General features: G+C 46.3%; 1 protein-coding gene across 2 annotated transcripts in view; it reads right to left on the bottom strand.

The window, feature by feature from the left end:
• Positions 1-13,548, bottom strand: part of LOC133001483 (neurogenic locus notch homolog protein 1-like) — a 41,819-nt gene extending 28,271 nt beyond the window's left edge. For both annotated transcript variants that reach the window (XM_061071057.1, XM_061071058.1), the window contains exons 1-2: positions 13,316-13,548; positions 12,429-12,501 (exon numbers count right to left, since the gene is read on the bottom strand). In XM_061071057.1, coding sequence (XP_060927040.1) covers positions 12,429-12,501; positions 13,316-13,373 — 131 coding nt within the window. In that variant the 5' untranslated portion in view covers positions 13,374-13,548. The remainder of the gene's footprint in view (positions 1-12,428; positions 12,502-13,315) is intronic.
• Between the last annotated feature and the right edge of the window lie 213 nt (positions 13,549-13,761).

Raw genomic sequence — 13,761 nt, 5'->3', positions numbered from 1 at the left:
AATCTCATTTGAAATTAGCATTACAAAGAGTCAGGTCCTATATTATCCCAAATGTAATCTTTCTCAGCCCAGCAGAAGTTCAGACAACACTTCAGTCCCTTCGTGCTCTTACTGTGCTCTTCCATCAGCCGCCTGCTACTAACTATCTGTTTCCTGTGAAGCCACGGCCCTGCTCTGCCCTGCGGCTTTTACAACACGGCAACACGGACACGAGAAACTCTGCTCTGAACGGGACATTCATCTTTCTACTGTGACCCCCCCCCCCCCCCACCCCAAACAATGTGTGTGAGGCTGTAAAACAGTGGTCTGAACAGAGGGAGGAGGGGGGGGGGGCACAAACTACTGAGAGGTTTCTCACAGGTTGTGTGTGTCACAAACGTCCACTGGACAAGTTCCCAGAGACACACACACACACACACACTCCCACACACACACACACACACACACACACACACACACACACACACACACACACACACACACACACACACACACACACACACACACACATACAGAGACACACACACACTCCCACACACACATACAGAGACACACACACACACACAGAGACACACACACACACACACACTCCAGAGGATGCAGATCACAGAGACACAGTCGCACATTAACAATTACAATGAGAGGAGCTGAAAGCGTCCCCTGAGGATACGCACGGCTCAACAAAGAGGCCACACACACAGCAGGCAGACACACATACCTACAGTGTGCAGCTTCTTTTACACACACACACACACAGATGTAGACACAATCTCTCACACAAACGCAGAGTAGAAGTTTACATGTTTACATTCACATCCTATTCAATTTATGGATTGAGTTATATATAATTTTTCATTATTTCACTCTTCCAGCTTCTTAATGTGATGATTTTCTCAATTTTTTCAACTTCAATTCAACAGTTGACAGATTTTAGGTGTGAAAGTTTGCTTATTTATATCAGAGTAACTCTTTTTTTATAACTTATAAAACTTAGAAGTATGTTTAGACCATACAGTTGTTTTATGTAACGGTACAAGTCAGGTTTCTAACCCTGACATTTCATCAACTTATACCGATCACCCAAAATAGGAATCTGGAACCAAATTGTACATATTCACAGATATTAATCCCCTGAATATGTTTTTTTTATTATCTAGGTCCATGAATTCTTTCCTGGGTGAAACAACTTAATTTGTAATGTTAAAAAAAGTGAATAAAAACATCCAAGCTCCACACAAAAATGTACTGGGTTCTTTACTGACTCATCCTTCCACCAAGTTTCATGAAAATCCCTCCAGGAGTTGTTGTTGAATCCTACAAACAAACAAATGCCCATGAAAGCACAACTTCCTTAATTGTAATTTGGGGCCATTACCATAAAGGCATTGAGCTCCAACCTCTCCACCACATTCCTGTTTTCATCACCTTCAGAGGCTCAGTCCCGTTGTCAGCAGCGCTGGGTGGCCGAGCAGGCGCGGGCATTACAAACACAAAGAATCTACTCAATACCACTGGAGACATGAACAAAAAAAAAAGTCTTTGGTATGTGGAATACTTCTTCCTAATCTGTTTCTCGGTAAAAGTAGAGAGAGGAGAAAAGCAGGCATCATGGCAGCGGCTCTCAGCGCTGAAATGTGCTCGCTTCAACCCTTTTGTCAGCACTCATTCATCCTGAGGACAAGGCCTCATCTATACCACAGCGTTTGAGCTGCGAGCCAACATTATGGCAACTTATGAAGCACCGTGCCACCAACTCAATGCTTGTTATTCTTCCCTCCCCAGAGAGGATTTAGAGCCGCGTCAAACTAGAGATGGGAAGAGGATGAAACAGAAGAGAACTGGTGGAACAACCTCTGTCAGGAAACATGAAAGATCTGTCAAAGCGAATTCCTGCACAGAGGAAAATGACACAGGGAATGTCGGGATATCTAAACTTCTTTTCTGTTTTTTCTACACTTGACAATCAACTGCTCTGTTTGAATACTGTTGTGCTTTTACTCTCGTGCAGAAACAACGTTGTGCATAAAACATCCTGTCGACATCAAAGCCGATTTCCCACGACATGAAAACACGCCGTCGCTCTCAAATACCTGAGCAGAGCCAACAAGTCTGTTATCCCAGAGGGGCTGGCAGGACCCGGTCCCCAAACATTCCCAGGGGGGCCAGCCAGTGTATGTGAGTGTGTGTTAGTGTGTTTGTGTGTGTGTGTGTGTGTGTGTGTGTGTGTGTGTGTGTGTGTGTGTGTGTGTGTGTGTGTGTGTGTGTGTGTGTGTGTGTGTGTGTGTGTGTGAGTGAGTGGGGGCCAAGCCGTGGCCCCTCTGTGGGGACAGGCGTGTGTTTAGACAGGGTCGCCCTCTCAGGGGATTAGACGGCCTTGGGACTGTGGCAAGGAAAAGAAAACATCACATGCTCGGCTGCCCGCTGCATCAACAGTAGTAGTGAGTGGTGGTGGCATGTCACCGCGTCCAGAGCAGAGGGTCGCTGTCGCTGAGGCTGGATTTATATGAATCAAAAATCACAAACGTACAACATATAATGTTCTCTATCACAAAAGACAGCTACAGAAGGTTTTGATACAGTAAATGTTCTGAGAGGAAACCTAGAAGGAAGTTAAGGCCTTTTATTGGTATGAAACATTCCTGACTCGATATAGGTACTGACCCAACAACCAGACATGACACACTGACTGTGGGAAATAAAACAATGGCATCAGATTGATAATCAATATTGATATGTATTGAAACTATAATGTAATCAAACATTTGTCTGTCGATATTTTTCTTTACAGAGCATCTGAGTGCAGACATTGGCTGATGCTGAGGATCTAAAAAGTACCAGTGCTTAATTAATCAGCCAATCAACTAACTGGTCAATCACATTATATATATTTGTGTAAAACAGTAAACTGTAAAGGGGATTCTATTGGCATTCGTGATTTAAAGATTAAAATAAAACAATATTTTAATACTGATCAGATCCAACTCTTCCTGTGTATGAAAGTCCCTTGGGTCGTTTTAAATTAAAACTTGTGATTCAGCCACAACCTCCTCCAAATAACCACAGTCTGTGGTGGGAGGACATTGGTGTGTGTGTGTGTGTGGTTTGGGGGGGGGGGGCTCTGGCTGCTAGAAGGCCAGTCCAGTTAAGCCCCAGCACTGGCGGGTGCTGAGGTCGTGAGGCGCCACACGAACTCGCTGGAAAAAGGTCGCAGGGAGCAGGTGTGCATGTTAATGAGGAGACGGCAGCTGCTGCTCCAGCCATTCACCCCCCCCCCCCCTCCCCTCCTCCGTCATCCCTTATCCCACCATTCTGCCTCCTTCCTCTCCAGGGCCCATCCACCCCATCCTGCTACTGTCCGAGAACCTATACACTCCCCAAGAATACGTTTTTTTAATGTGTAGGAATTACTGATTTAGCGAGTCGTTATATTATTTTTGAGACATTGAGTCGGCAGTGGTGGAAAAACTGTTTAAAAGTCTGTTTGGAAGAGGCAGCTTAAAATTTTAATCGATTAAAATGTAATATAAAAAGAGTCTTTCACTTTTAAGTATTTAAATGAGTTGTTTATTTCTTCCAGCGTTGGTATGTTCAGGCTGCTTCCTCTGATGGCAAAGAAATTAGGAGAGAGGGAGAGGGAGATGGAGAGAGAGAGAGAGAGAGAGAGAGAGAGAGAGAGAGAGAGAGAGAGAGAGAGAGAGAGAGAGAGAGAGAGAGAGAGATGAGTGGGCCCATTGTTTCTCCTCCCCATTCAGAGCTGACCATAGGCCGGGTGTATTCAGCTGTTACACCTCCTCTTTCCTCTCCCTTTTCTCTCTTCCTCTATCCATAAGAAATCTTTCTTCAAATCTCCTTTCATTACATGTGGCTCATCCCTGAATTTTCCCCCCTTTTTTCCACCCCTCTTCATTATTGGTTTCACTTCCTCCGTTCAAAGCCGCGTGGTCGCTGGCATCCGCCCGCTCCGCTCCGTGCACCTTCTCTCAATCCCCCCAAAAAAACATCTCCAACTTCTTTTCATTTGCAAGACTTCAGGATTTACAAGTTTCAACTGACTAGCCCTCACGCCCCCTCCCCAAAATAAAAAAAAACTTTCCTCCAAGCTGCTCTGCAACTTTTTAAGCGGTCGGCAATGTTTGATGCCAAAAATGCGTACGGCAAAAGAAAAGCTTCAAATCCAAAACACACACAAGTGGTGGGGCAAACAAAAGAGTCTGGAAGAAAGGGAACTGGTTTGGTTGGGTTCTTCTGGGGGGAGAGAGAGAGAGAGAGAGAGACAGGGGCTGCCAGCTCATGAGGAATCTTGGTGTTTACTCTAAAGAGTCTCCTGTCCTGATTCCTAACCCGAGGAACCTCAATGGAGAGAGGCTTGCTGGCAGCCTCACTTTATGGCTCCCTGAAAAAACTCGCACCGGCTTTGAGACTGGCTCCTTCCCCCGAAGAAACCAGCCCAGCGTCTCACACCGAGGCCTGAAAGACAAACAGATAGATCCTGGACCCTACCTCGGTGCACGTGGACGCACAACTCAAACACGCCCTGGCTGAGGTGCAGGCGGCAAGTCAACTGTAGCACACGCTGGGCAAAGAATGCTCACAGTTTGCTCTTTAACTTGGCGAGAGCACGTCAAATACACGCTCGGCACAAAGTGGTTTTCACAGGCGTCAGGGCTCAACTGTCTCAACGGGAGCTGGAAACGTACAAAATAAGGGAGCGATGAGACAAAAGATGCTCAACGACTCTTTTATGGAGTCTTGCTTGTGTTCAAAACAAACAGAGCAACGCAGCTGCTCCAACAAGAGAAATCTGCCCAGCCCGGTGAGCGGGATAATCTCCACGGCAGCAGGTGAGCCGAGCGGCTGGAAAGGTAAATAAAGAAGACATGAAAAGAGGGGGCACAAATCAGAAGCTGAGCAAATATCAGGTGTTTGGACGGTATCGTGTAACCGCAGGACAGCAGCGGAATTATACCCGCGGTAAGGCCGATACTGTTATTATCTCCTCCGTCATCCCGGCACCAAAAGCCCCCATTGTTCCCCTCCGGGCTCACTTCTGTGCCCGGGCTCCCATTCGATTGCTGCCACAGTCGCCCGTGGCAACAGGTCTGCAACACTGATGGGATGCACAACAGGGCCGGGGCGGCGGCTCGAGCCTCCAGCAGATGTTGTGGTGACATCTGACCCTGAGCCAGGCGTCACTCTAGAAAAAGGGGCTTTCCTGGGTGCCGGGCCAATCTGCCATCTGCCATCTCTCTGAGGTCACACACAGATGGGGACAGAGGCTTTGAACCTAATATGCAGGCTCCACGTGCACTGTATACAAATACAAACCTGCACTCGGAGCTGCACAGGCTTCACTCTGCCGGGATTTTAAGAAGCTTATTGAATTAGATTGTGCATTTATTCAATTGTTTAGCCGCATAAAGCCGTGTGGGAGTCAGAATCAGTGTCAGGCTTCATTTCTGTACGTGACATAATTAGGAATATTTAAGGGTAATACCTTGTTTACCATTTTGGGGGAAAACATCGCAATAGACGATCCGTGTTTAGACTGCGAGTTAAGCGAAAAAGTCCAGTTTATTGAAATGTAGGCCTTACTTTTTCAGCTAATGTTTGACTATCCTGGAGTTTTACTTTAAAAACTTCTTAACAGTGGGCGAGTGGGTTTGTTGACGTTTCTGTGACGGATGCAAAACTGCAAAAACAAAAAGAATAAAAATATCTCAGGATGCACAAAGAAGACGCAGTGTATTTATAGCTCTGAACGTTCTGGACACTTTCCTGTTGTTAAGAACGGATCTGATCTCTCCTGAACTGTAGGCAAACTCGGGGGGAAATGTCAGGACCTAATATCAAGGACATTTTCCAAAGTTAACGTTTGAAAACGGCTTTCGTTTTAGCAAAGTTGCAAAGCTCCCAGATCTTAAAGATGACAAAAAAATATTGAAAATCAAAATACTAAAGTGGTTTTATTATCTCTCTCTCCTTGGTGATGAAGACCTTAAACCTGGAGTCAAACTGTGTGAGTGGAGCATGTTTGTACCTCTGCTCGCCCCCCCCTCCTGCCTCCTCTCTCCCCTCCACCTCTTCTCATTTCCTGGCTGTTTGGTTCTCTAAGTCCCCTTTAGTCCCGTCTGATCTGTTTTACAAGCATTGCCCAGGGGGGCTCTCTCGTCTCCTTGCCTCTGCACTTCCCTCTCTTCCTTTTGTCCCTCTCTCGTGTTTTCCTCTCAGCGGCACATGGACACTGACAGACTCAGCCACCACTCGTGCAGAAAAGTCAACGGTGAAACTGCGCGCTGGGATTCAGCTGCACATCACACAGAGTGACTCCGCTGGAATAAAAATAGCTCTTTGGTTAAAACCAGAGCTGGCACAAAAACAGGGCTGTTGCTTGTTGTGGAACCGAAACCAAAGTTACCACCAAATCCTCAGTGGCCGCAGAAATTACAGGGGAAGCGCTGCCCCTCGTTCTCTTTCCTTATGTCCCTCCCTCTTTTCCTTCCTCTCTAATAGCACAGGGGAGATGACCTGGCCAGCCCACATCTGGCAGCCTTCATTAGAGACCCTGTATCTTTGGGTGTGTTATGGACACAGCCCATGGGAAAGAGTCAGCTCAGGGATCCACACTCAAGAGAGTGTGTTTCTGCATGTGTGTGTGTGTGTGTGTGTGTGTGTGTGTGTGTGTGTGTGTGTGTGTGCCCTGAGAGTCACAGAAAGCCTAATGACTTCTGCCATTGCCTGCTTTACGAGGCTGGGAACCACTTAAATGCTCTACGGGTGTGTGAAGGTGTAGCTGACAACTGGACCCTCGGGTTGTTCTTGTCCGCAACAATTTCAGAGCTCGAGCCAGAGCGAAGCTTAACTGTCCCATCATCTCATCCTCCAGGCGCCATTAAATCAAGACCGGGATCAGGCTAGTTTGAGATTTGATATGATTTGTAGTTACAGAAGCATCGACTTTCTGTGGTCTACAAGCTGATTTACGGGTGGAGTTGTATTCCTGAGAGGTTTCATGTGTGCTGCCTTTATGTATGAAAAGAAATCTGTCTGTTTCCAATGATGTCAGCATGTATATTGCCGCAGGAGGTGAAAGTTTCTGACAACAGCAGACATGGCGACATCGGAGGAGGTAGCGATAATGAACCTCTTAAGAAAGAGGTGAAAGTGGATGTTTGTTTGTCCACCATTGTTTAAATTTCTTTCTCTCAACCTCTGTATATGTCGAAATAGAAAGTATTAATGGTTCCTTTTGACCCTTGGCTCACAACACACTAAGTTTTCATGTGTCGATAAGTGTTGGACTTTATAATCCTTAAAGGTGGTGTTTTCCTCCCTGTGAAACAGATATCCTGAACAAGCTGCTCCATTTCACTGCGGAGGCATCACGCTCCCTTCTCCTAAATATCCTGCGACTGAATGTGTGTCGGGCAGCGAGAGCGACTGAAGGCTGAGAGCAAACCTGGCAGACGGAGCCGGTGCGTTGCTGTGCGCAGCTGAATGGGCAGAAACCACAAGTAATCATGGGTATTACTGAGCACGCTGCTGTGTGGACGAGTGCACGTCCCTACTTAGCTGTTATACTAAAAATCCAAAGACAGGTGGTCTGACTGGAGGAAAAAATCTGAAAAGAAATGAGGAAGTGTGGTTTGTTGCTCACACACACACAATGTCTCAATGGGAGCAAAGTATACGTGATTTGTTTTGGCATATACCAACCAGAGCGGCTTGAGTTTCACCGTTTCCCGGCGCTATGAGGTTCCCCACCACTGAGTCGCTTCATGCCGCCAGAACCCGCCGATCGGCCCTCTCACCAGGCACGACTCCGACCAAAGGGAACCCGACACGGGCGGCAGCGGCCATATAAAAGCCCAGCGCTGTGTGTTTCTAGTCGTGTGATGATATGATCAGATACAGCACCTTTTCTTCCCCCGGGCCGATCTGAGGCTGCTTCCTGACTATGAATGGAGGTGTAAGAGGAGGGGGGGGGGAACGATGGACTCATCTGACCAGAGAAGACAGAGATGCCATTGAAGAATCCCCAGAGCCGGAGGGACAAGGGCTCACTTTCACCGAAGTGGATGTATACTGTAGCCGTCGCGGCACATACCAGCGAGGAGTTAATATCCACCGCTCGTTACCTGAGGCTGCTCTCACTCAAACACAGACAAATCTTTAAAAAAAAACTGACAACAGGATTTAAGTGTTTGTCAGTCCCCCTGAAACCTGAAGCATTTTAACCTAAGTGGTCCCAGAATATGTCAAAATGTCCAAAGCAAGGGGATGGCTTCAAATTGGGAAAGTTATTGGATCCGCTCCCTCGTGATTTTATCCCTTGCACTTCCAGGAATTCTTGAATGAAACTTAATTCTTGACATTGGCATTAGCAAAAACATCAACCTCCCCCCAACTCAAGGTCTGCTAGCGTCAACAACATCAAGCTCTGTTTGCTGCTGAAGCCGGTGAGAGGCAGCTGAAAGCTCCGGAGAGAAAGACGGGATTGTTTCATCAAGCAATTTGGACGGTTGAGAACACATTTAATGAGTAAAAATAATGTTTTTAAACACAATACAAGGGACAAGGTTCCTTTTCTTATTCAAGAGACGTGTAAATGCATACACCTGATGATTGTCAGTTTTTCTGTTGTGCGTTTCTCGCAGAATCATGTGACTCTACTATTAACAGGCTGTCAGAAACATGTCAGAAACAAAACTATCTGATGATGAGAGCATGTGATCTCTCCGCGGCGTCCGTTCTCGCTCCCGAACCGGCCCGTCGGACGTCTCTCTTCCCTGCGGGTGGAGAGAATCGTGCCGCTGGAATCTCTTGAGAGTTGTTTTTCCCCCCGATCTGGATTGGCTAAGCCCCGTCGCTGCCAAGCCTCTGCAGTAAATGAGAGGCCTCCTCAGAGCTCTCGTGGAGATAAACTTCAGTCAGTCGGGATCACGCTGGGCCAGATACGGGAAGCGGAGGGTATTTATGCTATGGCATGTCGAGGAGGCATCTCTGTCAGCCTAAATAAAACTGAAACGCCACTTACACAAACTCAACACAACACTTGAGTGGGTTTTCGATGGAGGAGAAGCAGCTCATACTTCCGTCATGAATGGAGTGAGGAGGGAGAACAAAACAAACTTCTCTAAGCTTTTCAGACACGCAGAAATACTTTGATATATTAACTAGAATGACAACAGTCCCCTTATGAAACCACATTTAAATCCACAAGATCCAAATTTTGTATTTGGATCTGCACCAAACTGCACACAACTCATGCATCAGTAACAGCAACACCTTGAAACCTCTCTCCAATATTTGCACGACAACGAACAGCAAAGAAAAAGGATCAAAGGATCGCATTGTCACATTTAATAAGTTGACATCTTATCATTTACAGCTGATTATAAAATTATACTTATTGGTTTATGATGACGTCAGCAAACCCTGCAACTCAAGAACCAAAATTTCCCCGACTGTCTTGAGTCGTTGTTTCTGTGACTTGAGATGACGTTCATGTGAATCGTCCTAGTCAGAAACTTACTTGTTGTTACTACAACACCACATGAACGCAGAATTAAAGAAAGTGAACAACAAATTTCCTGGGTTTCTCCAGATACACACCAAAAAAAAGAGTTCCTTCTTGACCCTTCCTACAGGTTTTGCGTAAAAAACAAGCAAACAAACCAATCAACACACAAACAAACAAACAAATGGGTAAAAACAACCTCATCGGCCGAGATAATAAACCCTTAACTGCACTGACAGACCTTCAACTCTTCTGTCTGAGGAAATACTTCAACACTCAAACAGGATCCACCTGCTTGTGATCACTTCTCACTGGGCATGTCCTGACGTAGCCAGATGTGCTGCTCCACCAGCTGCATTGACTCGCCGTGGAAGTCGTCAATCTCTGGGACTGTTTACAGGAAGTTCACGGACACGAAGTGACCTTCACTTTGCAGCTCCAGTTGACAGGTGAATTATCACGTTCGAGTCCGACTCTGTAAAACTGTTGTATAATGTGTTTTATGGCTCTGGAGGACGGAGCTTTGTCCAGTGTGAGAAAAACGACTCTGACCGTGTCATCAGGGTTAACTTGGCTTTGGTTTGAGACCAGTGATTCAGCTTAGCTAATACTGGGAACTTGACCATTCTCTCTCTCTCTCTCTCTCTTTTGTATCTATCTATATCCAAGTTCCACAACTTTAAGCAAGAGTAATGCTACATCTCTGGAATAACTCTTTTACCCTTTAACACTAAGATACTACTGCAACTGTTAAAATGTAATCACTGGCATCACAGCAACTAAATAAAGATGGAATATGTCAAATAACTGTGACAACCACAGACTTTATATAAAGATGGACGACATGACAGCTCCCAAAAGTGAAGCCAAAGCGTCTGGATCACCCCCTGGTGGCTGGCGACAGCATAGGTCATAAACCGTGCCTCCTCCATGTTAACAGATGGGCTGAAGATAATAATTTGATAATTTGACTTCATTTCTGGGTAGTGGGAGGAAGTGGAGATGTGTCGTCCATCTTTCTATAAAGCCGATGCTGGCAATTTTTCAAAAACTGAAACAAATACTAGAACCCAGAAAGAAGAAGTTGTTTTAAATCACTGACTTCGTTTTGACAGTTACAGCCTCACAGAGATCCGGTTCAAATGTGTGAGGCGGAACAGTAACTGTTTTATTTGGGGTATGTTGTCTGTATGTTTTGGGTTCACGCACAAAGACGGCGGTTTGCAGTAGCTCCATCAGGGCAAAACACACGAGGAAGAATGTAGCAGTTCCACATCAGCGGAGCCAAAAATCATTAACATGATGCTGCATTTCTGTTTTCACAGTTAATCAATCAGCATATTATTCTTCTGGCTCATCAATTATTCACCTCATCTATAAAATACAAAACAGTGGCAAAAAAAAAATACCGATCACACAACCCAGGGCGTGAGTCAAGTCCAGCTTAATCCAAAATGTGCATCCGAAAGGTAATCAGATTACATTAGTAGAATAAAAAATATTTAACTTTTTCCCGTAAATCTTATCTACAAGTTTCTGCCACGAAAGTTTTCCATCGTGAATTAAATGACCCCTAAACTTTTTTTCTCAGGAGTTTGCAGCCCGCTGGTAGCATAATGACAACTAACAATAAGAAAGCAATGTATAAACGACGCACACACACACACACACACACACACAGACACACACAGACACACACACACTCAAACCACTTTTTTCCTTCTTTACAATGATGCCCATCTCCATGTTTAATTGGAGAAGTCTGAGGAGGAGGACAGTGCAGCAGCACAATGCTGGCTTTGTGGCACAGTGAGGAGGTGAGGTTGCAGGGTGAGGGGGAGTGGGAGGGGGGGGGAGTAATTGACGAGTGAATAACACAACCAGACCAAATTAAGACATGGCGGTGGTGGGGGGGCAAAGAGAGCTGCCTGGTTCTCGAGGCCCTGAAGCTGTGTGTGACCCCGGCTCGGCCCAATCGCCCGGCCGGTCAGCGACAGGCAGACGACACTGGACTCTGGCTGGTGCTGCTCACGCCAAGACAGACACACAACCCACAGCACACAACCTACAGCACAAAGCACAAAGACCTGCTGATGGTGCTTGGAACATAAAGAGTTCAGGAGCAGATCAGGTTCACAAGGGAACTCAAGACATCATCCCCAAATTAAAAGAAAAGCCCAAGAGACAAAGTGAGGAACTTGTCTCAGGTTAGAAAACATCTAACATCTGCCATCTGTCCAGAGGAATGAGAGGGAGAGAGGGAGAGAGGGAGCGAGGGAGCGAGGGAGAGAGGGAGAGAGGGAGAGAGGGAGAGAGGGAGAGAGGGAGAGACTGTGGGCCATTGAGGAAGGGGACAAAATCCCAGGAGAGGCAGAGAGAGAGGGGGGCGGAGACAGAGGGTAGGAGGACGGGGTCTGAGGGTCTCTCTGGGAAGCCTCACCCAGATTAGTCACACAGAATTAATCGCAGCGGAGAACAATGGTCGCCGAGCTTCTGGCAACCCCAGCTGTCGCTCCGTGAAAGAAAAGAAAAACAAGATTTAGGGCTGCGAGAGTTTTGGCCGCAGAGGGGAGAGTGTTGTGGCAGTCACACACACACACACACACACACACACACACACACACAAACATACACACAAACACACACACACACACACAGTGACCCCAGTCCTCATCAATGTCCACTCATCTCTGCCTGTGCTCTCTGACCATTTGCCTCCCAGAAATAGCAGCACTGGTATGAGAACTCCACCTTTACAGCCCTCACATGTCAACCAAAAATCTGAGTCATCTCTGATTCCACAAATCCCACATTTCCAAATCTATCCCCCCCTCCCTTGCCCCCCCTCCCAACCCCCCCTTCACTCATTGTTTTTTACATTTAAAAAAAAAAATGCAGATGTTGGACTTACTTGCACTCTCCGTTCCCATCTGGAGTCGGTTCACATTTCCCCTGGTTCGAACACGACTCTCTGCATCTCAGGCCTGCAGAGGGAGAGTTTTAATTCACCTGACAACTTTCCTGAAACATCTCAAATCACTACTTAGTTACAGTTGGAAGTTATTACAACAACGTGAAGTTGGTTTAGCAAGAACCATCCAAGTTTTTTGTTTTTCTCAGGGGGAAAATAAGTGGTATTACTCCATAAAAGTGGTGTGTAGGTGTGACTCTTGCCACCTGGGAAGTGCAGCTTTCTGCGGTGAACTGGGGAGTTTGACTCTGGTTTGGCAGCAGAGTGCTTCTCCCTGCAGCTGCCCCAACAAAGAATGCACCATTTGTGGGAGCAGCACAGCTCTGCAATAATAAATAGATGCTCTGGATGCAAAATGCAAAGGCATGCGTTTTACATACTGCTGAGAAGAAGTTTGAGGCTGAGAGGCGATGCAGTTTGCAGGAGAGAGCAGAAGAAGAAGAAGAAGAAGAGGAGGAAGAAGAGGAAGAAGTGAGATGTTCAAGATGCAAACAGGTGCATGGAGTTCTATAAGAAACTCGTGTTATGTACCAAACCACACTGCAGATACAGATTCATTCGTTATGAGTGTGTTATAAGTTTAGAAAAGTTTTAAAACTTGTACACAGTAGAGGTTAGAGTTAGTTCTGGAGCTGAAACTATGAGGAAAGTGAGTAAAACCTGCAGGATCAGTTAGAAACATGAGGGAGAAGTGAGTTTCAGTGGAGGAGATTCAAAGAAAAAGTTGTCCTGTTGTTCATCAAAACTTCAACAAATGAAAACCACATTCTCTCATCTGGTTTGAAAGTAGTGAAAAGTCCCAGGAGCGCAGAGAGAGACGCACTCACCTCGTGTTTGTCCGATCAGCGGCAGCAGGAGAGTTAGTTTGACGAGGAACATATACATTCCTTCTGGTTTACAACGGTGTCACTAATCCACGTGGCTTTTTTCATAGATCCGATAGAGTGTCTCCCCGCTGCGGCAGAAAAAAAATAATATCAAGGAGTCGGTGAAGGTTCAGTTCATCCTCCGGAGGATCCGCAGAGAGAGTGAAGCGTCCGGGTCACGCTCGAGATGTTGTCACTTCAGCTCCCGAGTTGGGAATGACTGCAGGGACGCGCGCGCTTCTCCGTGCGCGGCGCCGAGGGGCGTGCTGCTCCTCGCATGCACACGCACACACACACACACACACACACACACACACACACACACACACACACACACACACACTCTTGCACAATCAGCCACAGACTGAACAACTTGATGAGGAGATAGTGAGGAAGTTGGTTTTCTT

The sequence above is a fragment of the Limanda limanda genome, chromosome 5, assembly GCF_963576545.1.
Source record: "Limanda limanda chromosome 5, fLimLim1.1, whole genome shotgun sequence".
In the NCBI taxonomy this organism is placed as follows: Eukaryota; Metazoa; Chordata; class Actinopteri; order Pleuronectiformes; family Pleuronectidae; genus Limanda; species Limanda limanda.
Note: the sequence above shows the minus strand (reverse complement) of the source record. Positions and strands in the feature narration are given on the sequence as shown.